The 27,509-nt window shown below is 33.6% G+C and overlaps 1 protein-coding gene across 1 annotated transcript in view; it reads left to right on the top strand.

Moving 5' to 3' along the window:
* Window positions 1–27,509, top strand: part of LRP1B (LDL receptor related protein 1B) — a 1,620,129-nt gene that overhangs the window by 1,354,288 nt on the left and 238,332 nt on the right. Inside the window, exons 53-58 of the mRNA XM_045066491.1 lie at window positions 3,504–3,626; window positions 7,649–7,789; window positions 8,912–9,099; window positions 16,731–16,914; window positions 21,592–21,677; window positions 27,001–27,123. Of these exons, the coding sequence (XP_044922426.1) occupies window positions 3,504–3,626; window positions 7,649–7,789; window positions 8,912–9,099; window positions 16,731–16,914; window positions 21,592–21,677; window positions 27,001–27,123 (845 nt within the window). The remainder of the gene's footprint in view (window positions 1–3,503; window positions 3,627–7,648; window positions 7,790–8,911; window positions 9,100–16,730; window positions 16,915–21,591; window positions 21,678–27,000; window positions 27,124–27,509) is intronic.

The raw sequence follows: 27,509 nt of genomic DNA, 5'->3' as shown, positions 1-27,509 counted from the left end.
TAGTACCCAGACTTAATCAGGTGGGATGTTGTCATCATGGTAGTTCAGCGATCCCTCTAACCAACTGCTGTTCAGTTTTGCAAACATGCAGAGTGAGACCACCCATTTTAAAACCCTTCTGACAAACACAGATTCATCATTTCAATTCTGAGATTATGTAGCTGCCTGATGTATGTGTGTGACTGTGGTAGATTTGTTAGTTTCTTTTTAGATCCCCACCACTACCCCCACAAAGGCTTTTAGATTGCCTATTGCAGACACTCTATAAATGGCTGATGTGATCCCAAATAACCACTGATCAGAAGGTCAGTAAACACCTATTAGTTCTATGGAGAGGGTATTAACCCTTAGGTCAGGTAAAAATAGTATGGATATAGCTGAATGAAGCTTGGATATCCGGTGGACACCTTTGGAGGTCAGACGATTTATTAAGTTTCTGACTCTTGGTCACCTCAGGAAGTTTTCACCGAATTGCTCAACAGTAAAAATTTAGATAAATTTCCTTTGCATGATCAAGAAAATAAAGGAGCTGAATATTTGAATGGAGGTCCCAAGGCCACTTAGGGTATCTGTTGAGGGGAGCAATTTATCAGAAACAGTGTTATGAATTCTTCTCATTAAAGTGAATTCTGCCAGTCATATCTCCAATGACCTCTCTTCAGGTCTTTAAAACAAGTACTTGAAGCCATAATGGAGGTGTATGTGTATGTGGGTATGTATATGGGAGTTGTGGCATAGTTAACATGGAGGAGAAAAAAGAAAACTTTGAGGCAGGCCTATGTGCACAGAACTTATGCTAGAGTAGAATAATTCACTTTGATCTTGAAACTGACATATGTGTCTGTAAAGGTCAATGGGGCTACTGAGGGCTACATAATAAAGGATTATGCATCAATTCAGGGATCCAGATGGTCCCAGTATACTGTTGCTATTGTAGCAAGTTAACATTCTGGGATGCATATTAGCACTATTGGACCACATGGGTGCTATTAAGTAAATTATGCTAAAATACAACAAATTGTACTCCAGTGACCTGAAAGCGTTAATGCCAAATAAGCCTCTGTTGCTTATGTTTTAAAAAATAATTCATCTGTTATAACTGGCATAATTCACTTTGAGTTATGTAAGCTGTCATACAGTTCAAAGTTAGAGGAATTAGTAGTAACTGCATTTTACTTTGATAATAATGGGCAGTTTTTAAAGCTCTTCCTACATGTCTTCCACATCATTTTTGAAAATAATTTTGTTGAAAATAAATTAAACTTGATTAAATCCAAAGAATCATTTCTGTTTTGCTTACTCATGTCTCCATTCTTGTCATTGCTAACTTTAAAGTAGATTTCCTTTTTGGAATACGGGGAAGTCTGGGGCTAGGGAGCTGATAGACTTGGTTTTTTGTTTGTTTTTTGTTTTGTTTTGTTTTAAATTTCTTTTTAAAATTTATTTTCAGTGTTCCAGAATCATTGTTTATGCACCACACCCAGTGCTCCATGTAATCCATGCCCTCCATAATACCCAACACCAGCTCACCCAACCTCCCACTCTTCTCTTCTCCAAAACCCTCAGATTGCTTCTCAGAGTCCACAGTTTCTTATGGTTCATCTCCCCCTCCAATTTCCCCCAACTCCCTTCTCTTCTCCATTTCCCCATGTCCTCCATGTTATTCCTTATGCTCCACAAATAGGCGAAACATGATAATTGACTCTCTCTGCTTGATTTATTTCACTCAGCATAATCTCCTCCAGTCCTGTCCATGTTGATACAAAAGTTGGGTATTCGTCCTTTCTGATGGGGGCATAATACTCCATAGTGTATATGGACCACATCTTCCTTAGCTGAGAAACTTGTAAAAAAATCATTATCCTCATTATCCTGTCAGAACAAAGTATAGAAAAGATACTGGGTCATCACAAAAAAATAATATGTAAAAAATAGTAGAAGTGTCATGGAAGGATTTCAAGAAAAAGTAGTAATATCTGAGTCATATTGAACAAAGAGAAGAAAGAGAAAGGTGTTCTAGGTAAAGGGAAGTCCATAGTAAGACATGAAAGGAGGAGATTGAAGGCATATAAATTTTTTCAAGTGCCCATTATATGCCAATCATTTTGGTAGGTGCTTTTATTTACATTATTGAATTCCCCCAGTATCCCAGTGAAATGTTTTTAGGATCTGCCAAAAATAATTGTTACATAGATAGGAATTTAAACAGCGCCTAGGAATTTATTGAGTACCTGAAATGAGCTGATCTGCTTCATATATCTTATCCCGTTCTTCCAAGAAATTTCTCTGATAGATTTTATTATCCCATTAAATGGATAAAGAAACATGCAACAAGAAGGTAAATATTTTCCTCAGGATACAAATCATAAATAGCAGAGTGACTTTTTACAAAATCTTCCTCTTTCTGGTGGACTATAATGGCATATATCAGATTATTTTTTATTTTACTTAAAAATGAGATGTAAATGATGTATAACATTGAATTAGTTTTAGGTATACAACATAATGATTTTATATGTAATATTATGCAGTGATTACCATAGTAAGTTTAGTTATCATCTATTATATAGCAGATTATTTTTACATTTGAAATATCCCAAATCTTGAGTCTAACAGAGCATTTATCCTTTAAATATAAGACAAGGTTATTGAAAATATTTAAATGATCTCCTCAAACCATTATTGATTCTATGCATATTAAAGTTTATTCACTCTGCATAAGTTACCAGCTTCTGAACTTTTGCTGAAAGCAATTGTACTTTTTGGTCAAACACTTTCCAACTTGGCTAGGATCCTTGCTACAGCACTACTGTCATGGATCAGGATTTCAAAAGAATGGATATTCCATTTTTTGCATAGGTATTTCGAATTTTATGTGATACTTAAAGCTTGGGCTTATCACACCATAGATCTTAATTTAACCCAAAAGCTTTATTTTCATTTTAGAAGTAATAACTTTCTTTGCTTTTTAGAAGTTTTCTTTTCACTTCCACCATGACCATTATTAGCACTTGGTAGTCTTTTCAGTTTCAGTTTTCACAAAGAAGCAAGGTGGGGTTTTTTTGTTTTTTGTTTTTTGTTTTTCTTAAAATCACCTTACTGATATTACTACAGACATGAAGAGAGGAAAAAACCCAGCCACATTATTACAGTTGAGTGATTTTTTTTAAATCATGTATGATCCTTTGAATTCATCCTTCAGCAAACTGACAAATTGCTAAGTGGCCTGAAATTTCAGGGTCACTGTGGAATTGTTGAATGTATTACTACTGAAACTTTGAATTACATTCATGTATTTCATATATAAATATATTTATGTTAACATATATTATGAATTTATATACATGGTCATATATATTTTGAATGGAATATTGGGCAAACTTTTCTTTCTCTAAATAACTATGAATTATTGAGAATAACAGCATACATCCCCTAAACTTTTCAGGTGGGGGAAGATAAAATAGGTACTCATCTAACTTTATTCTTTGTGATATCTTTCTTAGCCCCCAATAATACATGTGATGAAAATGCTTTCATGTGTCATAATAAACTGTGCATCCCCAAGCAATTTGTCTGTGACCATGATGATGACTGTGGAGATGGCTCTGATGAGTCACTGCAGTGTGGTAAGTATATAGGGAATTTTCATGGAAGAGATTCTCAGGCTGAGTGGTATTTTAAGATAACTCAAGAAATATAGAAATAGGGACGCCTGGGTGGCTTAGCCCTAGTTAAATATCAGGCTCTCTGCTCAGGGAGAGTCTGCTTCTCACTCTCACTCTCCCTCTGTTCTCTCTCTCTCGCACAATCTCAAATAAATAAATAAATAAATAAAATCTTAAAAAAAAATAGAAATAAATGATGAATACAACTCATAATGTCATTAAGGGCATGTTAACGTAGTTATTCATAGAAGTACCACAATAACCTCTTTACATTCTAGCATAGTACACATTGATTTGGAGAGCATGCCTACTGTGGTGTGTTCTTATTAAGAACCACATGGGGAAATGGTTAGAAAAATGTCTTTAGTTGAAACTACTTTAAACTTTAAAGACAATATATGGCTAGCTAGTTCACTCTTTTAGCCAAATCAAATATTTGAGTGAGGAAAAAAGTAAGAGAATTCACAATTATCAGAGAAACTGCATACTTAACATTTTTCTTTTACCTTAAAGGTTTACATGTACACTTATTTGTTAAAATTAAGTTTTATTATGATGAAATGTATCTTCTCATTGCATTTATATTTATCTGACCATCACTGATGTAATATATATGCAAATACATATGTAACTTTTGTAGTGAAATCATTAAATATTCCTAGTTGAAATTGAAGTCTTACATGAACCTAGTATTTTTTGTTAAAAAACCTCAAAATCCTTAAATGCATACATGAGTAAATATAAAATGAAAAGCCATAAAATCCATATATAATCATAAAAGGCAGTCGATTTAGTGCCCTCTGTTGTCCTCCCTGTGTTGTGTCTACAGCCTTGGTCTTTGGTAGTAATCTCTTTGAAATCAGTGGATACCAGTTTTTATGCTCATCTCACCATAAAGTCATGGATTCAGTGTGATATTTTACAAGGTACATCATAACTCAAGATGTAAATCTGAAGTATAGTTATGTCTGATTGAATATCTTCCCTCTGCTAGACACTTATTCAGTTGATTTGGAGATGAATGAGATAGAGATCCCACTAGAAGAATTTGCAGACAAACAGGAAAATCAAATAGAATAATAGCACACATTGTCAGATGGGACTAAGAATCACAATAGATGGGATCAGAGCTGAGAGAATAGTTTTTGAAGCACTAAAGAACAGAAGTAGGGAATGTTAAAGAAAGTCATATTTAGATGGTAGATAAAATAACACAATGGTTAAAAGCACAGACCCTGGAGGCAGATGGCCTGGGTTTAGATCCTGGCTCCTCCGCTTACTATCTGTGTGACCTTTGAAGTTATTTCACCTTTCTGTCCCTAAATTCCTCATCTGTAAAAAATATATATAGTAACATTTTAACTTTTAGAGCTGTTAAGAGAATTAAATGAATTAATATTTGTGAAATGCTTAGAATTGTTCTGGACACATAGAAAGTTCTATGTATGTTGACAAATGCCTACAAATTCACATGGGTGAAGAATAGCAATTTGTCTTTTGTGAGGTAAATTGAAGTTAGAAAGTTGAAACTGGATTCTGAAAAGTCTGAAATACAGTGTAAAGAATTTGTAGTTTATTATTTTAGCTCTCAGTTGCCAACACATTTTGAAACTGAGAATGCCACCATCAAGATATGTTTCAGACCCATCTTTTTCAGCAGAATGGATGAAATATTGCCATGGGAGAGGGGAGCCATTAGGTGAAAAGAAGCTAGATAAAAGATTATTGCAATAGTTATGATGATTAATGAGGTGATGGGAAGCCAGGGCAGAAATGTTGGAATGGAAAGAACAAGGACGGGTCAGAATCCATTTGCAGTCAGATGTGGAGGATAAAGGAAAATTTCCAGGTTGGATCACTTGGTGGATGGTGTTACCATCATTAATGAGATTTGGAACATGGGAGGTTAAGGGCCACGTTTTGCTGGTGTCAGAGAAGAGAAATTTTAAAAAGAATTAATTTGGGATGTTTTGAATGAGTGTTAATCAGACAATCAACATGAAGCTCTACAGTGAATGTTTGAAAATTTAGTTCTAGAGACCAGAAGTATGATCAGGACAAATAAGATTAATTTGGTGACCATAGGCATAAAGGTGATATTCAAAAATGACAAAAAAGGAGAACACCTAACACTGTAGAAAGGAAAAGAGGAGAAGAATGGACTAAAGATTGAAGTTGGGGCTTCACCCACAATATTCTAGGATCGAACAGGAGATGCCTTCTTCATACAGAAGGAAGGATACAAGGGAACAACAGAAGCCAAATAAGACAGATGCCACGGGAGTGGGTTGTAAAAATTAAACCAGGCAGTTATTTACAAGCTAGTGGGCTCAACAACATCCAATGCTACAGGAAAGTGAAATAGGAGTCTGAGGCTCCTTTGAATGTGATGCTTGTCATTTGGTATTTGTTAGCTCTGAGAGGAATTTCAGAAGGTAGAAGTTGTAGAAATGGATGTGAATGATTTGAGGATGAACTGGAGATAAATAAGGGAATGCTGGGTAGGGTGGCATAGAAGAAGAATCATGTGTAGTTAAGAGTTATGTGGATGGTTTTTGTTTTCTTTTGAAAGATTTTTATTTATTAGAGAGAGAGTGAGCAAGAGACAGAGAGAGAGAGAGGAGGCACATGAGCAGGGGAAGGGAGGAGTGAGAGATAATCCTTAAGCAGACTCTCCCTGCTGAGCATGAAGCCCTACGTGGGTGGGCGAGGGGGCCGAGAGGTGTTTGATACCAGAATCCTGAATTCATGAGTTGAGCCAAAATCAGGAATAGGCAGCTTAGCTGACTGGGCTACCCAGGCGCCCCAGATGGATTTTAATTGTTACTGGGCTGGGAGAAACTTGAATGTAATATACCTGTTGACTGAGAATGAACTAGTGAAGGGCAGAGAGGAAGAAAGACTGGCGAAACTGAAGGTATTTTAGAACTTTGTAGTTTTGCCATTCAGTATGATAAAAATCTCAGTTATATAATCATTGTTGAATTATTTTTTATTGGAATATTGTTTATTTGTTAATTAACATGCAGATCTTATTCCCTCTCTTCAAAAGTAGAATATTTACCAGATTTACCCGAAAGTTTCTAATAGAAATGACAGTTTTATTGTTAACAAACTTAGCAAAAATTCAATCTAAAACTCATAATAGTCAAAATCAAATGAGTTTTACTTACAAACAGGCATAGATATGATCATTAAAAATTGACGGGTTGGTACTATGATTTGAATAAAGCTTTTTAATGCCTCTAAGTACCAATACGTAGGATAATTATAATAGTTCTGTGCTTATTGCTTTATATTGGCTTTTTTTTTTATTTTAACAATGTCTTTACGCTTTCAATGCTGCTTCCAAACATAAACATGGCATTACAGCTTCTGAGAATTATCATTATAACTTGGAATCACTTCATCCATATGTTCTGTTACTATACCTAACCAAGCTTAGTCTTGAAAAAAATTAATAGCTTTATACTTGTTTTCTTTTTTTTAAAAATTTATTTATTTATTTATTTATTTGACAGAGAGATAGAGAGCACAAGTAGGCAGAGAGGCAAGCAGAGGGAGAGGGAGCCTGATGTGGGACTTGATCCCAGTACCCTGAGATCATGACCCAAGCCGAAGGGAGCTGCTTAAGTGACTGAGCCACCCAGGTGCCCTGCTTTATTCTTGTTTTCTATTCAAAGGGAATTCTTTAGGATATAGATAATAGGGGAACAGAGATAGTATCCTTGAGTATTGCATTTTGTTTCCTCTCCCAGAAGCAATAAGATTGCCTTGTTTTTTATTTTATTTCCTAGGCCTTAATCCTACTTCTCAACCACAAATATTTCTTGCAAGTATGACCACTGTCCCCAAAAGGAATAAGAAACATTTCCCGTAGGAGACATGGGTAACTCCCATTGTTAATTAGGTATAGTGAATGTTAGGGAATGCAGATTTAATATTTGTTATATGAATTAGAATGTTTATTTCTTTGTCTCTAGGATACCGACAGTGCAATGCAGAAGAATTTAGTTGTGCTGATGGACGATGTCTCTTAAATACTCAATGGCAGTGTGATGGAGACTTTGATTGCCCTGATCATTCTGATGAAGCACCTTTAAATCCAAAGTGCAAAAGTGCAGGTACAAAAATATATAATATTATACTTATTTCCAAATTGGTTTTCAATGACAAAACTGTGACTCTGATTTTCACTTCAGTCTAGTATGATATTTAATGAAAAGAAATGCAAATAATTAAGCATGTGATGTTACAAGTGACACCATGAAAGATCCTAGTAATCAACTCTGTTTTGCAGCAAGTTTTAGAAATTTAAATCTGTGCTAAAATATGAAGATTTGGGGCGATGAGCCTAAGGAATCGATCATCTTGACCCCTTCAAAATGTCATTTTTTCTTAATACTTAATTTTATGTGAAAATAATTTCTTTGTATGGACCTATTTGAAAAATCAAACAAAATAAGTTGAGATTTACTGAGAGAAAGTCTGTATCAGTGATACTTGGGCAAAATGAAGTATATTGCATATCATTTGAACAGAAATATATACATACCTAAACTTGGTCTATTTATCATTTGACTATTCCAGAGACTGAATACATAGTCATATATTTAAAATAAACCCAATTACCATTCTCTCATGTACTTTACATGCTAATAGGCTTTCTTTTATCATGTATGATAATGAGTAATGTTCAAGTCATCAGGTTATGAGTTGCTGCAAAACCTAAACTCCTTTTCCATAGCTATATTTGGAACAACTATTATTCACCACAAATGTCCTTTTTATGCCCCAACTTAAAAATGTCAATGTTATATTTTCAAGAAGAAAAAGAATTTAGGAATATCTACCTATTCTAGATTCTTAATTTTTAGTGACATATAATTTCTAAGAGACCTATGGCTTGAGGGAGATGTCAAACTATCATTATACTTTTGAATTAATTCTTCACAATATAGATGAAGACAGAAATACTTAATTTTACTATAGGTGCTTATTTTGATTGCTAATTTTAATGGCAAAGGAAGATTTTCAGTAATTGTTGAACATGAAAGTACAGTTTGCCCTTGATTTTTTTTATATTTTGTGTAAAAAAGACTACACTACAGAGGATTTTATATGTATGTATATATTCACTATAATTTTTGACAGATAAGTTATCATATTTGTGAATGTTTTCAGCAATTGTAGTATAAAGCAATGGCATGCCCTTTATGTTCCATTTGTTTTATTTTTTTTTCCAGAACAGTCATGCAACAGTTCATTTTTTATGTGCAAAAATGGCAGGTGCATTCCCAGTGGAGGTCTTTGTGACAATAAGGATGACTGTGGCGATGGCTCAGATGAGAGAAACTGCCATATAAATGAATGTTTGAGTAAGAAAGTCAGTGGATGTTCTCAAGATTGTCAGGACCTTCCTGTCAGTTACAAGGTAGGTACTCATTAAAAATAGTAAATAACATGATACATTGGATTTGTGATAATGAATGCCATTCAATCAGATATGGCTATAATATTTAGAATGCATCATGATGTCTTTAAGTAAAACTACTTAAATGAAAAGTATCTATACAAGCAATTCATAATAATAATGTGATGTAAAAACTGTAAAAATGTACTCAGAAAGACAAAAATGTCAACGTGTTTTTCAATATATGCAAAATATAAAAGAGAAAAAAAAAGCATAGGAAAACCAGTATTTAGGGAGATGTTGCCATGTTAATAGCACACAAATACGTATGCAACTCTTAAGTTCCCATTCCTTCCCTCATTCTTCCTCTCATCTTTGAAGTGAAATGAGCTAATCATTTATTTACCACAACACTGGATAATACGATATTATTCATATAAACAGGAAGAAAAAATAGAATTCATCAATTATTAGGACTGAGTGCAGGTAAAAATAAATCATGCCTAATATCCTAATTGCTTTTTGTTAGCACTATTTTCCTGAAGAGTGTGATTCACTGACAAAACTGATTGACAGGAATAGCTTTTTTTTTTTTTTTTTTTCTCTGTATTCCTGTTTCATTCATGTTGGAATGGAGGATGCCAATGAGCATAATATTAAAATGAAAGCTGTGCATTAGGTTAACACTGCTTATGTAAGTGTGGGAAAATCTCAGGAAGAGCAATTCATTTGAAAGTCAGTGTTTTTAACTGAGCAATAGCTCTATGTGAATTAGCAATAGGATGTGCTCCTACAAAACACAGAAGCAGTCTAATGCCAGTTAAGACCATTACTGAGATTAGATTTTATTCTACTGTGTTCTGCACTGGGCAGTTAACACCTGGAATACTATGTGCATTAATGGACATGACATTGTAAGAGGAACCTTGACAAATTGTAGTGTATACAAATTTATGCATCCAGAAGCATAAGGAGTCTGGAACACATGCCATTGGAAGAAGTTTCGCCTGGAGCAAAGACAGCTTATTAACTGAAATCAAGTATATGAAATACAGGATTAAGGAACGGACCTAGTCTGAGTTACTTCCAAGGTTGGAATTATGAGTTGGGAAGCAGATTCTGCTCAATATGAGGAAAAGTGTTCTAAAGTACTCTCTTTGCATTGAAATGAGCTGCCTAATTTCTCATTACTAAAAGGGTTAAATTGTAGGTAAATGTCTTTTTTGTTTTTAAATGTTCAGTTAGCCAACATATAGTACACCATTAGTTTTTGATGTAGTGTTCAATTACTAAATGCCTTTCTTTAAAGCATGCTAGATAAAATATTTCTGTGTTGCAGAGGTATTGTACCTTTTTCCCTGCCAACTTTGACATTCTATGGCAAGCCAGTCCTATCTAGTGGTAAATTTAGCCAAACAACCACTTTGCCATTTGGAATCTCTGTATTTCTGGTATTATGATTAGCTTAACAACATTGATAGGATATTATTGTATATAAATTTAACCAGAGAACTACCATGATCATTTTTCCCTGTGCAAAAATGGAGATAAAAAGTGAATCATTAAGATGGGACGCCTGGGTGGCTCAGTTGGTTGGACGACTGCCTTCGGCTCGGGTCGTGATCCTGGAGTCCTGGGATCGAGTCCCACATCGGGCTCCCAGCTCCATGGAGAGTCTGCTTCTCTCTCTGACCTTCTCCTCGCTCATGCTCTCTCTCACTGTCTCTCTCTCAAATAAATAAATAAAATCTTTAAAAAAAAAAAAAAAAAAAAAAAAAAGTGAATCATTAAGAAAACTATATTTGTTAAAAAAAAAAATGTCCAAATACTGTATTAAGAGATTTGGTTAAATTTACATACTTAAAACACATATGTACTCACAAGTATTGTATTGTAGATAAAGTGAAACAAGACAAATGAGCCAAAATATCTCTTAATGAGATGAATATGTATCAAGTAATTAATTTTGGCAGTAAATATTTTGAAACCCAATGAAGCAGAAAAAGTATTACCAATGACTTAGGCACAATCAAGATAGATGTGTTTCCTGAAAAATTAGGGAGTGTGTCATAGAATTATTAGAGATAATTAGTTTAATTTCAATTCCCAGTTTAGAAATAGTTCTTTAGACCTGTGTATATAATATAATATAATATAATATAACATATAGAATGTATATATCATAGAATCTATATCTGCTTATCTACCTAAAGACATTAATTTCAAAGTAGAGCTCTTTTTGCTTATCCTGAATGTATTTAAGTCTGTTGTAACAACATTGGTGAAATCTAAAAATTATAGAATATAAGGTGGTCACCTTTTGACATAACATGCAGAATGAAGTGTAATACTTTTTAAATGGCTTCATGTGAGGTGCCTGGGTAGTTCAGTTGGTTATGCGTCCAACTCCTGATTTTAGCTTGGGTCTTGATCTCAGGGTACTGGAATGGAGCACCACATCGGGCTCTGTGCTCAGCAAGGAGTCTGCTCAAGGATTCTCTCTCTCCCTCTCCCTCTGTTACTCCCCCAATTCTCTCTCTTTCTCTCTCTCTCTTCCTATCTAAAATAAATAAATAAATCTTTAAAAATTAAAATGAAAAAATAAAATGCGATAGAATGCCTGAATATAAGAAGTACCTCATGCTAAGAAGTGCCATGTTTAGAAAACGACTATGGTAGAAATAGGTATCATCCAGAATGCCATGTTAAATCTGTTTTAATTACTTTATAGGACATGTTACACAGAAATACTTATTTATTGATAATTTTTTTAAATAAGTGTTTTTACCTTAACTTCTCAGAAAGGAGTCATAGAATGAAGTGAGAATTCTTCTTAAAATAGAAAACATATTTAATCATTCAGAGAGTCTATATGTATACCTGACAGAATTGATATGAATAGTGTTCTTGAATATGTACACATGTCAAAACTAATGAATAAAATAAAGCATCTATTGGGGAAACAAGAGCAATATAAAAATTCAAGTAGCTAAGACTAGAATCGTAAGTGAGAGATGTAAATAAAATTTTAATCCAAATATTTTACATATTGTGCTGAGATTTTACACACACACACACACACACACACACACACACACACCACACATCTATATTCATGATAATTTGTTGGTAAGAAATACTTTTTGGGGGGAGAGTTAGTTTGTGAGTTTCTCTCTTCCACTGAATGGGGAAAACCATCCAATAACCTATTTTTCATGGTATCTGTAGAACATGACAAGAGATCCTCCTCCAAAATCTGCAATAAAATGAAAATTGCTTACAAAAGCAAGACATAGATCTTATGGACTGTGAACAATTTGCACATTTGTTACAAAATAAATATAATGTATCTAACTATTCAAAAGGGAGGAATAAAAGCAAGGATGTTATTTTGATGTAAAGTATAATTTACCATGTAAAAATAAATGTACCTCTGGGAGAGAAATAAGTTTTAATATATATATATTAGGAATGAAATAATATTTGCCAAATATCCCTTAAAAACCTGCCAAAAACTTGAATGCAATAGGAAAAGTTTGAGTACCTGTATTTCTCTGTAGGACCTTCTATAAAACTTAATACAAATCAGGACAATTTGAAGCTGTTCTTAATGATGAGAAATATTAAGCTGTATTGAATATATATAAATCTCAGTTTCATAAAGATTACTTTTCTTTATAAATAAAGGTGAAAATTTTTTAAAATTTCTACTAAATGTAGGTGAATCTCTCCTTTTTTATCTTTGAAAATGCAAATAATTATTAGTTTCTCCCATTCAGTTTATGAAAGTTAGACTAGTAGGATTTCCCACTGAGGCCTTTGGGTTATTTTGGAGTAAAAAAATGTTTTTGTTGGTTATCTTTTTAAAAATCTTCCATTTCAATAAACAATTATTTTAAAAGCTACTGATAACCTTAAGCATTCTAATTTTATTTGTTTATAGAAATATATATTACATTTGGTAACTTCTACCAATTTTACTTTAAGAAATTGATTTTCCATAAATATGTTTTTTATCTAAGCTGTCTCTTTGATATAATAGTTCTATAAGCCTCACATTAGCCATTCAAAGTGATTTCCAGAAATCCCATTAAAACCAGGACACTGTTTATTTCCTTTTATAATACTCTTTGAGAAGAATTCAGTACGGTCTATTAAAATTCCTTTCACTTGTCCTTAAAGTGTCCCCTGAATTCAACACTGTCCTATGTCAGACGATGGCTCTCTGGTTTCCCAACCTCATGACCGCATGACTTATTTTCCACTGCTTTTCAGTGATAACTTTTTGTATCCTGTCATTTTCTCACTTTCTTTTAAAAACTTACTTCTTTTAAAAATTGTGGTACAATATACCTGACGTAAAATTTACCATTTTAACCATTTTTAAGTGTACACTTAGGTGACATTAAGCATCTTGCTTTCTTTTGCCATCACAAAGCACCAATTGTCTTGACTTCCTAAATCAGGTAGCAGGATGAATGTTCTCAAAGAAAGTAAGAGTTGGATGAGGAGAGTATGGAAAATCAAGCTATGGTTTTTGCTTTGATTTGCTGGCTTGCTAGTGGGCCCTAGGGATTAAAACAAAACAAAGCAAAACAAAAAAATTATTAAAGATTATTAGCTAGCTCTGTTACAAAGCTGTCATCATCAAGACAGCATGATACTGGCACAAAAACAGACACATAGATCAATAGAATAGAAAGCCCAGAAATAGACTCTCAATTCTATGGTCAACTAATCTTTGACAAAGCAGGAAAGAATGTCCTATGGAAAAAAGACAGCCTCTTCAAAAATGGTGTTGGGAAAATTGGACAGCCACATGCAGAAAAATGAAATTGGATCATTTCCTTATACCACACACGAAAATAGACTTGAGGAGAACACAGGCAGCAACCTCTTCGACCTCAACCGCAGCAACATCTTCCTAGGAACATTGCCAAAGGCAAGGGAAGCAAGGGCAAAAATGAACTATTGGGATTTTATCAAGATCAAAAGCTTTTGCACAGCAAGGAAACAGTTAACAAAACCAAAAGATAACTGACAGAATGGGAGAAGATATTTGCAAACGACATATCGGATAAAGTGCTAGTGTCCAAAATCTATAAAGAACTTAGCAAACTCAACACCCAAAGAACAAATAACCCAATCAAGAAATGGGCAGAGGACATGAACAGACATTTCTGCAAAGAAGACATCCAGATGGCCAACAGACACATGAAAAAGTGCTCCATATCACTGGGCATCAGGGAAATACAAATCAAAACCACAATGCGATATCACCTCACACCAGTCAGAATGGCTAAAATTAACAAATCAGGAAATGACAGATGCTGGCGAGGATGCGGAGAAAGGGGAACCCTCCTACACTGTTGGTGGGAATGCAAGCTGGTGCAACCTATCTGGAAAACAGCATGGAGGTTCCTCAAAATGCTGAAAATAGAACTGCCCTATGACCCAGCAATTGCACTACTGGGTATTTACCCTAAAGATACAAATGTAGTGATCTGAAGGGGCACATGCACCCGAATGTTTATAGCAGCAATGTCCACAATAGCCAAACTATGGAAAGAATCTAGATGTCCATCAACAGATGAATGGATAAAGAAGATGTGGTATATATACACAATGGAATACTATGCAGCCATCAAAAGAAATGAAATCTTGCCATTTGCGACAATGTGGATAGAACTAGAGTGTATCATGCTTAGTGAAATAAGTCAAGTGGAGAAAGACAACTATCATATGATTTCCCTGATATGAGGAAGTGGTGATGCAACATGGGGGCTTAAGTGGGTAGGAGAAGAATAAATGAAACAAGATGGGATTGGGAGGGAGACAAACCATAAGTGATTCTTAATCTCACAAAACAAACTGAGGGTTGCTGGGGGAAGGGGGAAGGGGGGAGAGAGAGGGGAGTGGGGTTATGGACATTGGGGAGGGTATGTGATTTGGTGAGTGCTGTGAAGTGTGTAAACCTGGTGATTCACAGACCTGTACCCCTGGGGATAAAAATATATGTTTATAAAAAATAAAAAATTAAAAAAAAAATAAAATAAAATAAAATGCTATTTGTCAAAAAAAAAAAAAAAAAAAACTTAAAAAAAAAAAAAAAAATTTTAAAAAGATTATTAGCTAAGTTTTGGTGTAAATTGTTAATGACGAAAGTGCTGAGAGCAAAAAGGGACCCATTCCTGATAGAAGAACTTAATAAAAGTATTTAATTCTCCTTAGAGCCCTTTCAGGTGAAGATTATGCTGCCTCTTCCCCAAGTAATTAATACTTTTTCTGGTACCCAAAAATCTCAGTTATTTGCTGACTATTTAATAATGCGCACATATATCTCTAATATTTTCCCAATAGATACAAAGCTCTGCTGCCATCACCTTTACCTTCACATAAATGACTGAGTTTATTATATGTTTGCGCTGAGTAACTCTTGAATACTAGTTACTCTTAGCAATTGAGGGTTTCTTTTTAACTTGTTTACTCAGTATTTGCACATTCCTTTCTTCAAAGAGTGCTAAATAGTGTTTGTAAAAGTTAATATGATTGTACTCATTTGGCCAATTATAGGTTCATTTTGTGTAATTACAATCCTCATATAGTACTTGACAGGAAATGAGTACAGACCTGAAAGACAGTGACAGATCACAGGATCACAGTATGCTACTTCTTTAGGACTGCAAAGACATATATGGTGTGATATTGTATTCAGAATTTACATGCCATTTAGTCAATATTGTTTATCATCATCAAAGGTTCATGTAGTACATCATAGAGATGCTGAAGAAAAGATTTCATGATGCAAACATTAATTTATAGTGGGGAAATTGTTACTATTATTTTATTTCTCCAGACAATATCAACATGTTTATGGAATCAGACCCAGTTGATAAATATAATTGAGCCTTGCTGTATGTTACAGACAGTCTCAGCTCCCTGACTTTATCCAGGTAGCTTCATCTTTGTGCCTCTAGGTTTCTCATCCGTTCACTAAAAAGAATAATACCTACATCATAGATTTCTGTAAGGCTCTGATAAAATAACGCATGCAGGGGCGCCTGGGTGGCTCAGTGGGTTAAGCCACTGCCTTCGGCTCAGGTCATGATCTCGGGGTCCTGGGATCGAGTCCCGCATCGGGCTCTCTGCTCAGCAGGGAGCCTGCTTCCCTCTCTCTCTCTGCCTGCCTCTCCATCTACTTGTGATTTCTCTCTGTCAAGTAAATAAATAAAATCTTAAAAAAAAAATAATAACACATGCAACAAGGTTAGTGATCTTCAAAGGTCCGTGTAACTGTTAATTCTTAACAATTGTTAAAGTCCTCTGAAAAGACAATCTAATGTAATAGAAAAAGAACAAAAGAAGTTGACTGGTGCTGTGGTCATCATCATGCTAGAGCCACATGGGTATGATGACGTCAGTGAACCTTTCTAATTTTGCCAACCTCAGATGATCAAATGAAGGTATTTGGGAGAATTCTTTTTTAGCTTTACTTAATATACATAATTGTTATTAAAATCACTGGACACAAAAAGACGTGCCATTACCTATTCTTACATAATTTTCTTTCTTGAATCATGCTAAAAGGATATCCAATAGGAAAAGACAGTGACAATGATATGAATTGATTATGAATGTTTTTCATTCTTCAGTGCAAATGCTGGCCTGGATTCCAACTGAAGGATGATGGTAAAACATGTGTAGACATTGATGAATGCTCCTTGGGATTTCCGTGTAGCCAGCAGTGCATCAATACATATGGGACCTACAAGTGCCTCTGTACAGATGGCTATGAAATACAACCTGATAACCCACATGGCTGCAAATCACTCTCAGGTATCGAACTGAACTTGTCCACTGATCCAACCACAATTACACATATGGATTCTGAGTTTTATAGCCATTCTTACTGAATTCACTCCCCCTTTCTGTGTGTGAGAAATCAAAATTCTTCCCTACTTCCCCTGACTTAGGAATCTGTCACTCTAATTTTGTGTGCTGTTCACAAACTATTGTGTTTGTTATAAAATTGCATTATGGTCTTGTGAATTACTAAGTGCTTTCTAGATTTTGAGAGTCCTCCGAAGTAAAAAGAGCTATTTCCTGCTGCATCACAGGTTCTTAGGAGCAAATTTGGCCAGGACTATCAAAAAGCCTATTGTGACTGTATTATAATAGTTTTTCCTTCTCCCCTATACCTTACACACTCATATATGTATGCCAAGGAGAAGAGGTCAATAATGGTAATGGCAATGATGATGGCGGCAACAGCAATAAATCAGCTAAATAGGACTATATAGGACTATTTGAATTCTTCCAGTGATTCGGTGAACATTATTAAACTTCTGTTTGTTCCAAGTAGTGTGTTTGATTTTGTGAATTAGACAATTCAGTAGAACATGGACCATAATTTTAAAACTATTACAATTCATTAGGGGAGAAAATTGCACATATTAAAATAATACAAAGCAATATAAAACAAATAATGACTGTTTAGATGAGCAAAAAATGACACCTAATATGTCTCTTACCCTCTTACTTTGAGTATAATGAATCAAATTAGCATTGCTAGTTTCTTATGTATATGCATATCATATACATGACACCATTTAAAACATTAGATATTTTATTTATTTACATAAAATAAATTCCAGGGACAGAAATTCTTAAAATCAGCTTTCAACTGGTTAAACCTTTGCACATTTTGGAGACAAAAAGTAGCCCTTTCAATTTTTTTTTATTTCATATTTACTTAAGTATTCTTGAAATATTCATCACTGAATCAATTTGTGTATTATTTGGAGACTGCTTTTTTGCTGTTGTTGTTTGTTTGTTTGTTTTGTTTTTGTTTTACCAACCTACTTGGTACATCATGCATTCAGTGCCTTAGGATAAGAAATAAAATCTCAAAACCAGTCAGTGTTTTTATTACCTTAAGCTTTTTGCTAAGGATGGTATAAAGGGGACAAATGCTAATGATTACAGTTTTGGTCTTATTATGTAATGTATCCATGCTGTAGCTGTTTCTCATTAACAGTAATAATTAGAAACTAATAATAATTTTAATACAAAAACTATTGATGAGACAAAGTTTAATACAAAAACTGTTGCTAAAGAGAGGAGAGATTCTTTCCAACTTTACTGAGATAGAGTTGACATAAAACTATGTAACTGTATTTTAAATTTTTTTAATGCTATATAACTTTAAATCGTATAATGCATTGATTTGATACACTTATATACTGCAATATCATTGCCACGATAGTATTATGAACACCTCCATCACTTCACCTAATTACCATTAATTACCATTTCTTTTTTCTGGCAAAAGCATTTAAGCTCTACTCTCTTAGCAACTTTTAAGTATGTAGTAGTATTATTTATAATCACCAGGCTGTGCCTTTTATTCTCGGTTTTACTTGTCTTCTAACTGGAAGTTTGTACTTTTTAACCAACATCTCCCCATTTCCCTTACCCCTAATCCCTGGTAAACACCATTTACTGTCTGTTTCTATGAGTTTGTTATTGTTCAGATTCGATGTATAAGTGATCTCACGTAATACTTGTTTTTCTCTAACTTATTTCACTTGGTATAATGTCCTCAGGGATCATCCAAGTTGTTGTACATGGCAGGATTTTATTCTTTGTCATGACTAAATAATATTCCATTGTGTATAAGTCTGTGTAATATTACATATGCCTGTGATATAGAAAATATTTAATATAAACTAATATATTATTCATACATTGCATGTGATATGATATGCATATGTGTAAATACAAATATATAAATCAAAGATGCATTTGAATACAGATATCTATACATATAAACATATTTACACATATGTGTGTATATGTCACATCCTCTTTATTCAACTGTTGATGGATACTTAGGTTGTTTCCATGTCTTGAATGTTGTGAATAATGCTGTCATTAACATGGGAATGTAGATATATCTTTGTTACCCTGTTTTCAATTCCTTTGGCTAAATAACCAGCAGCGAGATTCTTGGGTCATTTGTTAGTTCTATTTTTAACTTCTTTAGAAACCTCCATACTCTTTTCTATAGTGGATTTACATTCGTACCAATAATGGACAAAGGTTCCCTTTTCTCACATCCTTCCAACACTGGTTATCTCAAGTTTTTTTGGTGATAGCTATTCTAATAGATGTAAGGTGATATCTTATTATGGTTTTAATTTGCATCTCCCTGATGATTACTGATGTTGAGCATCTTTTCATGTACTTGATGGCCATTTGTATGTCTTCTTTGGAAAAAATGTCCATTCAGATCCTCTGCTTATTTTTATTTATTTGTTTGTTTATTTATTCTCCCCACACAGAGAGAGGGAGGGTTGGAAAGAGAGGGAGATAGAGAATCTTAAGAAGGCTCCATGCCCAGCTCAGAGCCCAACACAAGGATCAATCTCACAACCCTGAGATCCTGACCTCATGAGCCAAAATCAAGAGTCAGATGCTTAACAGATGGAGCCACCTAGGTGGCCCTCCTCTGCCCATTTTAAAATCAATTTTATTTTTTTATTGATTTGAACGAGCTCTTTGTATATGTTCAATATTGACCCTAATATTAACATCTTATCAAATATATAATTTTCAAATATTTTCTCCCATTCCATAGGTTGCCTTTTATCTATGTTATTTCTTTTGCTGTGCACAGATTTTTAGTTTGATATATTTCTGCTTATTTTTGCTTTTATTACTTGTGGCTTTTTGTGTTGGACCTAAAACAATCATTTCCAAGAACTTAATGGAGACTTTTCTCAATGTTTTCTTCTAAGAGTTTTATAATTTCAGGTATTACATTTGAGCAGTAAAGAACATAACTGCCTAAATATTAAGGTAGACCATAACTGACCAATTTCATATTTATAAATATAGCTGACAAGAGATGGCAAGGCACCTTCAACTACACAGCCGACTCCCTTTAGTAGGGTTCAGTCTCAACTTACCATCAACACGAAGACTGAATGATTGGGGGTGCTGCCCTTGCTAATGGAAAGTGTCCAGCATGTGTGGCACAAATTTCTAATCCCTGGCATGTAAAGTATGCTAAAATATAATATAGCGCCCTATGTATTATATATTTACTGTGAAACTAAAAGATAAAAAAGAGGAATGTGATAATTTTTAACATAAATTTAACAGGACAATAACTCTATAACAATAAATGATTCAGAATAAAATCCATATTAAATTGCATAAAGTGAATATCATTTTCATTGCCTTTTTTTTTTTTTTTTTCTAATTTCTCCTGACACTAAATTTGCTTATCAGGGACTAAATATATGACTTCATCTTAGAAACAAAGCTGTTTAAAAAAAGGAGTTTGAACAAAACTTTGATTGAATTGACCCGGGGTTATAAAAATCAAGGAGGTGGACAATATGAATTTAAATTATTCAGATAGGTATTCATATAAATGTGCTATACAAACTATCTTAATATTATTTATTTACATATCCAGTTTGTGGGGGGAGACACCTGGGTGATGCACTCAGTTAAGCATCTGACCCTTGGTTTTGGCTCAGGTTGTGATCTCAGGGTTGTTAGATTGAGCCCCCTGTCAGGCTCCACCACTCAGCAAAGATTCTTTATATCCCTCTCTCTCTCTAGAATAAATAAATAAATCCTTAAAAAACAAAATAAAAATCCATTTTGTTTCCCCAAAAAAAATCAGTTTTAAGAGAAAACTGATCTAAAGTTTTAGAGAATCTTCATATATTTGGAGCATGGTCAGATTCTTACTATTATCTATCCTAGATTCTAGAGCAAATGAGGTACTATAACATACTACAACAAATGAGATACTATAACATAAACATATTAGACAACCTATAAGAAGGAAATAAAGACCACTGATGACCATTAAAGGGCTTAAAAAGCCAGATTATAGGGTAAGGTAAAATTAATAAACAAAAATTATAAAATCCAGAGTTCCAAAAGTATCTAAGGGAAGTCTCTGGGCAGATTTAAAAAAGATAGATAGATAGGTAGATAAATAGATAGATAGATAGATAGATAGATAGATAGATTGGTAGGCAGTGATACCCTTGATCTTCACCAAAGTCATTCTGACAGCATTAGCTGTTTATTTGATTATCAAGAATGACTTTTCTGATTATATGAATTAAATGTACTGTAGGTTCTAAAATAAGTGTAGTGTATTATTTCCTGAAACTCATTTAAAAAATCAGATTATGACAGCAGATATTTTCCACCAATTCTGAATAAATTAGATAATCAGCTGTTCATGAAAATTGAAGGGAAGAGAGGGATGCATTTAGAATTATCTGGATCTTCCATACTGCCTGGGTATTTGCTATCTTTTCATTTTATTATCAATTGAAATTTTCAGTGTGAATTTTTTTAACCATTAATCTACCAGAGGGCACTGAATTTAAATTTGTAATGCTGCAAAAACTGAAATTGAAACTAAGCAAAGTTGAAAACCATACATATGAAATTTTAATTACATTTTGTCTTGGTATTTAGATGAAGAACCTTTTCTAATTCTGGCTGATCATCATGAAATAAGGAAAATTAGCACTGATGGCTCCAACTATACACTTTTAAAACAGGTATGACATTGTCATAATTATTTCATGTTTAATATGGGTACTCCAGATATGCATTAGAATTATAGAAATATCTCACAATTAAAATTTATGAAGCACTTACTTATGGACACATGCATGTATATATATAAGATTACCATAGATGTTATTTTATTTGAATTGTCCAGGTGATGTTTCCAACATGTTACATCACACCATATCTAAGAAAGTAAAAAAAACAAAAACAAAACAAAACAAAACAAAAAACAACAAATGAACAAATAAACAAACTAAAAAGACAACAACAAAAGCAAGGTTAATTAATGAAAGGGAAAACTATCTCAAGAAAAGCTAGATTAGAAAAAGCATAAAATTATCTTTAAAGTCTTTTTTATGTTACCCAAATTGTTTTTACCCCTTGGGATTTAAAAATTAATGCCTTTTCAATAATTTTCAGTTTCTGCTTATAGAACTAAGAAATAAAGTTGGATTGGTGATCTCTAGCTTTTAAAATTTAGAATTAGCAAGGGAGCAAAAATGTAATGGTAATCCAAGCATGGTTCAAAGGTTGTGAGGCACATATTTTCAGTCTTACCCTCTTCATCCCTCAACGTATCCACTCCAGGAGAGTCCAGGTTGATACGTTTTGATGTTTAAATTCTATGATCAGAGTTTACTTATATATGTTATTTGAGATAAAAAGGTGTGATTTCCATTTTAGGACAGGACAGAGAAAACTCTGAATTGCTCACCTCAATTTTTATTTCTTGCAGTCTACAGTGAAAATAGCATAAAATCAAGTCACTAAAACTACAGTGCTTACTACATGGACTAGAGAAATCATATGCAGTTAGGTATACCATATTTTTAGTTGTCAGGAGAAATAGCTTCTTTGGGAAGGTTAAGTTGGTATATGTTTTACTACAAATGCCTTTTTGCCCCAGACCATATAATAGTGACATAAATATGTGAAAGTACTGTCTAGAACAAGTGTACCAAAAAAAAGAAAAGAAAAGAAAGGGACATTTCTTGTTCTTATAATATGTTTGTGCCAGCATTAGGCATAGGCAAAGAAGGCCATTCATGTGGTGATTTTTTAGCATAAGGAAAACTTACTTAACTACAACTATTTTTGTCACTGACTGACGGATTCCTCCACTGCCATTGCCAGTTTCATTCATTTTTCTTAAGAATTTAGTTTCATTTTAAGTGAAAATATTCATTAGCAATGGGACACTAACTCTCCCTGACAGTTGGATTTTCCAGTTTTCCTTTAAGTCACAGATTGAAGATGAAACGTTCACATAAAAATCTAGATTTCAGGTTACTTCTGAAAATAAATAGGAAGGTATAGCAGTACTGGGCTCACATCCTTGAATGTCCACAATCCAAACTCTGTAGCAGTTGACGCTTTGATGTAGAGGCCAACACTCTCCAATTCACTGGAGTCGTCAGACTTCCTGCGCACTCGTCACGCGTATACTTGTTCATGAATGTCTGTGAGGTTTAGATTCTTGCTCTTGAGATTAGTGTGCCACCAACATTCACTGTAGCATTAGAGAGAAGAATCTCTCATTGTGAACCCTGCAGAGACTGGGAAAAATGTAAAATATTTTCATGTTGTTTATAAAAACTAAACACAAATCTATTAATATAAGAATTAGACCACTATCTCTTTAAGAGATGCATAAAGTAAGAATAATAATGATATATATAAAAATCATATATATATATATATAACAATTCCAGAGAAAAAGTTTTAGCATATATAAATGTGAAAAATGTTTGCAGTCCAAATGGCTTTCTACATTATTTAACTTAATTCTTTTTTTCTATGAAGCCTAATTTTAAGCTTATAACAAAGTTACAAATTCCTGAAAATCATTTTTTTCTTTTGGAGTAGGTCTCTATATCCCCTCTAAGCCTCTCTATACATTTAAAGTTGAATGTGCCAGCCATTGATTTCCTCATACAATCTCGAAAAGGGACATGCTTATTTTCTCTTTACTGGATTGCTTTTGTTTGTTTGTTTAGCATTTCTTCCTTTTAGATTCTGCTATCAGAAAAGGAGAAAGTTCTTTCTTTAGAACACTCTGTGTATAAGCTCAGTTGAACTAATAACTAAAATAACAACAGTATTTATTGACTTCATGAAGACCATAACAGAGCTTCAATGACATCTCCTTGCTTTATTTTCCAACCCTGTGACTTAGGACATTTCTCCAGTATCCCTTTTGTCTTTTTATGGATAATATGTTACCAGAGATTGTTCTTAATGGAGCAAAATTATTTTTTTCTGTATGCATCATTTAAGTCTCTTTCATATACCCAGATTTCTTTAATATACGTGTTCAGATAGAACTTATTTCCTGATATGGTTTTCGACTATTGCCCTTCACTAGTACCTAAGTGGGGGTGACTATCAGATGGTTTTCTTCGTGTAGTGTTTATGGAAATGAAGGGGGAGTGAGAAAAAAGAGGAAGCTCGTGAGGACTCTGAACATCTGTTTATTTCGAAAGCATTTATTAATGTGACCACTGAGCAAGGAAATAGACACACAAAAAAGCTAGACAGAATCCTTACATCCAGTTTTGCCTGCAGTCTGTTTGGAATATGTCATTTCTGTCAGGGGTGATATTTTAAACTACAATTCATTAGAGCATTATAGGAATTTTCAAGGAGTTCTAGGCAGTAGAAACAGGTTTTTGGCTTTTTTTTTTTCCTCAGAGATTTCTGTCTACATGTGCAGAATAAAGTAAAAAACGGAAGTAATTATCTCCTCATATTTCTCTCAGTCAAAATAAGTGAAAAGACATCCTTGCCTTAAGTTTGGGAGGATTTTTTTGGTGTGTGTGTAGGTGATTAAGAAGAACAATTACCATATCTTGATTTTTATTCTCTCTGTTGTAGTCTGTATGAAGCATTACAGTGAAAAATTATAACAACTGGTAGATTATTTTTTTACTCTATGTATTCTAAATTATAGTGGTAGCTTGGCCAGCTATAACTTAAATTCATATACCACATGCATAAAGAAAATGTACTGTAATAACATGGATTTGGGAAGTAAAATGCATTAATCAAGTATTAATTTGATTAATTTAAGAGCATTAATCAAGTGGTTTTCCAGTGTTATCCAATTCAATCCTAGTAGTGGTTTTTACTCCAGTAAAATTGCATTGGGAAACAAAACACAATTTCCTAAATTAATCATCTTGAACCAAAGGGTGCAAATCTTCAGCTATAGAAATGAAAGAAGCAAATAGGATTTTGATGAAACCAATTTTCAGCTTTAAAACCACTGGGATGACTCTAGTGTTTAGACATTATTTTGACCATGCCCTTGGCTGTTTTAATGTTCCTTGCATATGATTCTGCAAAGAGAGAATTGCAAACTTTTCTGTGGGGATTAAGGGTAAAGCTGTAGAAAACTACTATTGGAGTGAATTCATTAAACTCTGTACAGAACTTGGAATATACTCAATTTATATTTTAAAACTTCATAGACCACTTCCCAGATATGTATGCTAAAGTGCACTGTTAAGGAGTCCCAGTTTTTAGCTTGTGAATGAATATTTAACAAATCTTTTCTTTCTGTGATTGATTTTTTTAAGCATTAATGGTCATTATTTTTGATTAGTAATATCAGTAAGAAATAAACTTGTGTTTATTCACCTGGGTGAGGTGAAGAATTTAGAGACTATCATGTGTACTTATGTCTCTATTTATGACCAATGACAAGCAGTTCCAAACTGTCAGGCTATTTCAGGTTAACTTTGTAATCTGGGGCCGAGGAAGGAGATTGTTTATGTTAAGCCAAATAAAAACATAAGACTTGAAAGTATGACTTTTATATCATTATCACTAGAATTCAGCCCTGCTGAGAGAAAAAAAAAAATCCATATTTGCCAGAAACTTCTCTGAATTGCTTCTATAACTCAGCCATCCTCAGTCTTCTTTAGACCGTTAGAAAGAAATAAAATATGAACAGTAATAATTTAGCCTTGGCCTGAGTCTTATAAAAGAGTATATAAATCTAATGCAGGGTCATTATATCTGCTTTTGAATTGGGGGAATAGATCTGGAAATTACCAGATGTGGTAATTATCATCCTTCCTTTCCCTCCCCCTCCAACAAACCAAAATAGCTAATCTCCCTGAAGGTGCTAATCCTTACCCATAGGATGATAGCTACTTATAAATGACCCCCAAAATAACTTGAGTCTTAATTATAATTTTAGGTTGACTGTAGATATAAACAAGTTTACAACAGATATAATGGTATGGCTCTCTAGGGCTTTGCCAAATGTCTATAGTGTCAATTATTTTTAATACATAAAATTCATATATTAATAACTATCCAAGCCTTAAAAATGAGTTAACACAAAGGAAATCCTGATCCAAGTTTTGTTAGTCCATTGGCGTAGTAAATCTATGTGCGCTGACAAACGGTCAGAATTAAATTAATCCCTCAAAATCATTTGAATAATTCAGCACCTAAAAAAGATTTCCCAATCCTGATGTACAATTCTCAAATCAAATCTGTCAAAAGACATACCCATCACACCATAGAACTGTGGTATCCAGAAACCTATCAGTTGGATTCGTGTTCAGTTTTCTTACCTTCTGAAAAAGACAAGAGTCTGAAGGCAGGCATTCCCTACTCTTTCTATGTGGAATAAAAAGATGTTGACCACCCAATTCCTCTTTAGTCAAATACTGACAACTCTCCTAAGATTATAAATTTTAAATTCTGACATGGCAGTCTCTTGACTGAAGGGCCTTTGGAAGCAGGAAGAAACAAAATGAGACAGCTGATTTATCTTGTTGAGACAAATGATTTTGGACAAAGTCAATTCTAAACCTTCTTTTCTGACTGATCAGATGGCTACCCAGGGCTCATCTTCAATCTTCAAGGATCTTTGGCCTTTCCAATTTAGATCTACTCTCTTTTCTGGCTATTCTACAACAGATAATAATGACATTAAATTAATACTTTTTAATATTAACCTAAAGTGAGAGTCTTTCACTTTATCTCCCTAAAAGCAGATTTTTTCCCACTCAGTACTGGATATTTACTTAAATCTTTATCTATAAGTAGTCCAAAATTTTTGTGACCCGCATGGAAAGTATTTTCAAATGAATTATGCAACATCTTAAGTGTATGGTACAGAGAAGATATAAACATAAAGTGCTTTTAAAAAGAATTGGTCACAAGTGCTCTTCATTGTAATAACTATAACTATTTAGGTTCAAAGGAAGATAGTGGTTCTTATGAACTAAAACAAAACATTTTAAAATAATTTCTATAAACTATTATTCAAACATATCCTTTTTTTATTTATAGGGATTAAACAATGTTATTGCTATAGATTTTGATTACAGAGAAGAATTCATCTATTGGATTGATTCTAGCCGACCCAATGGCAGCCGCATAAATAGAATGTGTTTAAATGGAACTGACATTAAGGTAACTGCATGTTACAGTGATGGGATTATTGGATATTTTATTGGTATATCTGACTTGAATAGAAAACACTATTTCATGGTAAAAATACGACGCATAGAATGTATTAGGTTGATTTGAATTTCACATTTGTACAGTGTTAATACATACTTTAAATATGAAATATGAGGCTTTTTAATCCATATGTTTCATTATAACACTACTTCTTGCAATAAGATAGAAATCAAATTGGGAAAATAAAATTCGGAACTTTATTCACAACCTTACAAAATGTGAGGAATGCTTTTGGCTTGAATGATTAGTGCCTGACCTGCAATTGTGTTGATTTATATAAAAGGCAAAGTTGAGTCTGAGAATCTATAATTGAAAATTTTAATTACTAGACTCTA

Source organism: Mustela putorius, unplaced genomic scaffold (genome assembly GCF_011764305.1).
Source record: "Mustela putorius furo isolate JIRA1106 unplaced genomic scaffold, ASM1176430v1.1 tig00003867_pilon_pilon_pilon, whole genome shotgun sequence".
Classification (NCBI taxonomy): domain Eukaryota; kingdom Metazoa; phylum Chordata; class Mammalia; order Carnivora; family Mustelidae; genus Mustela; species Mustela putorius.
The sequence above is the reverse complement of the archived record's forward strand: the minus strand, read 5'-3'. Positions and strand labels throughout refer to the sequence as shown.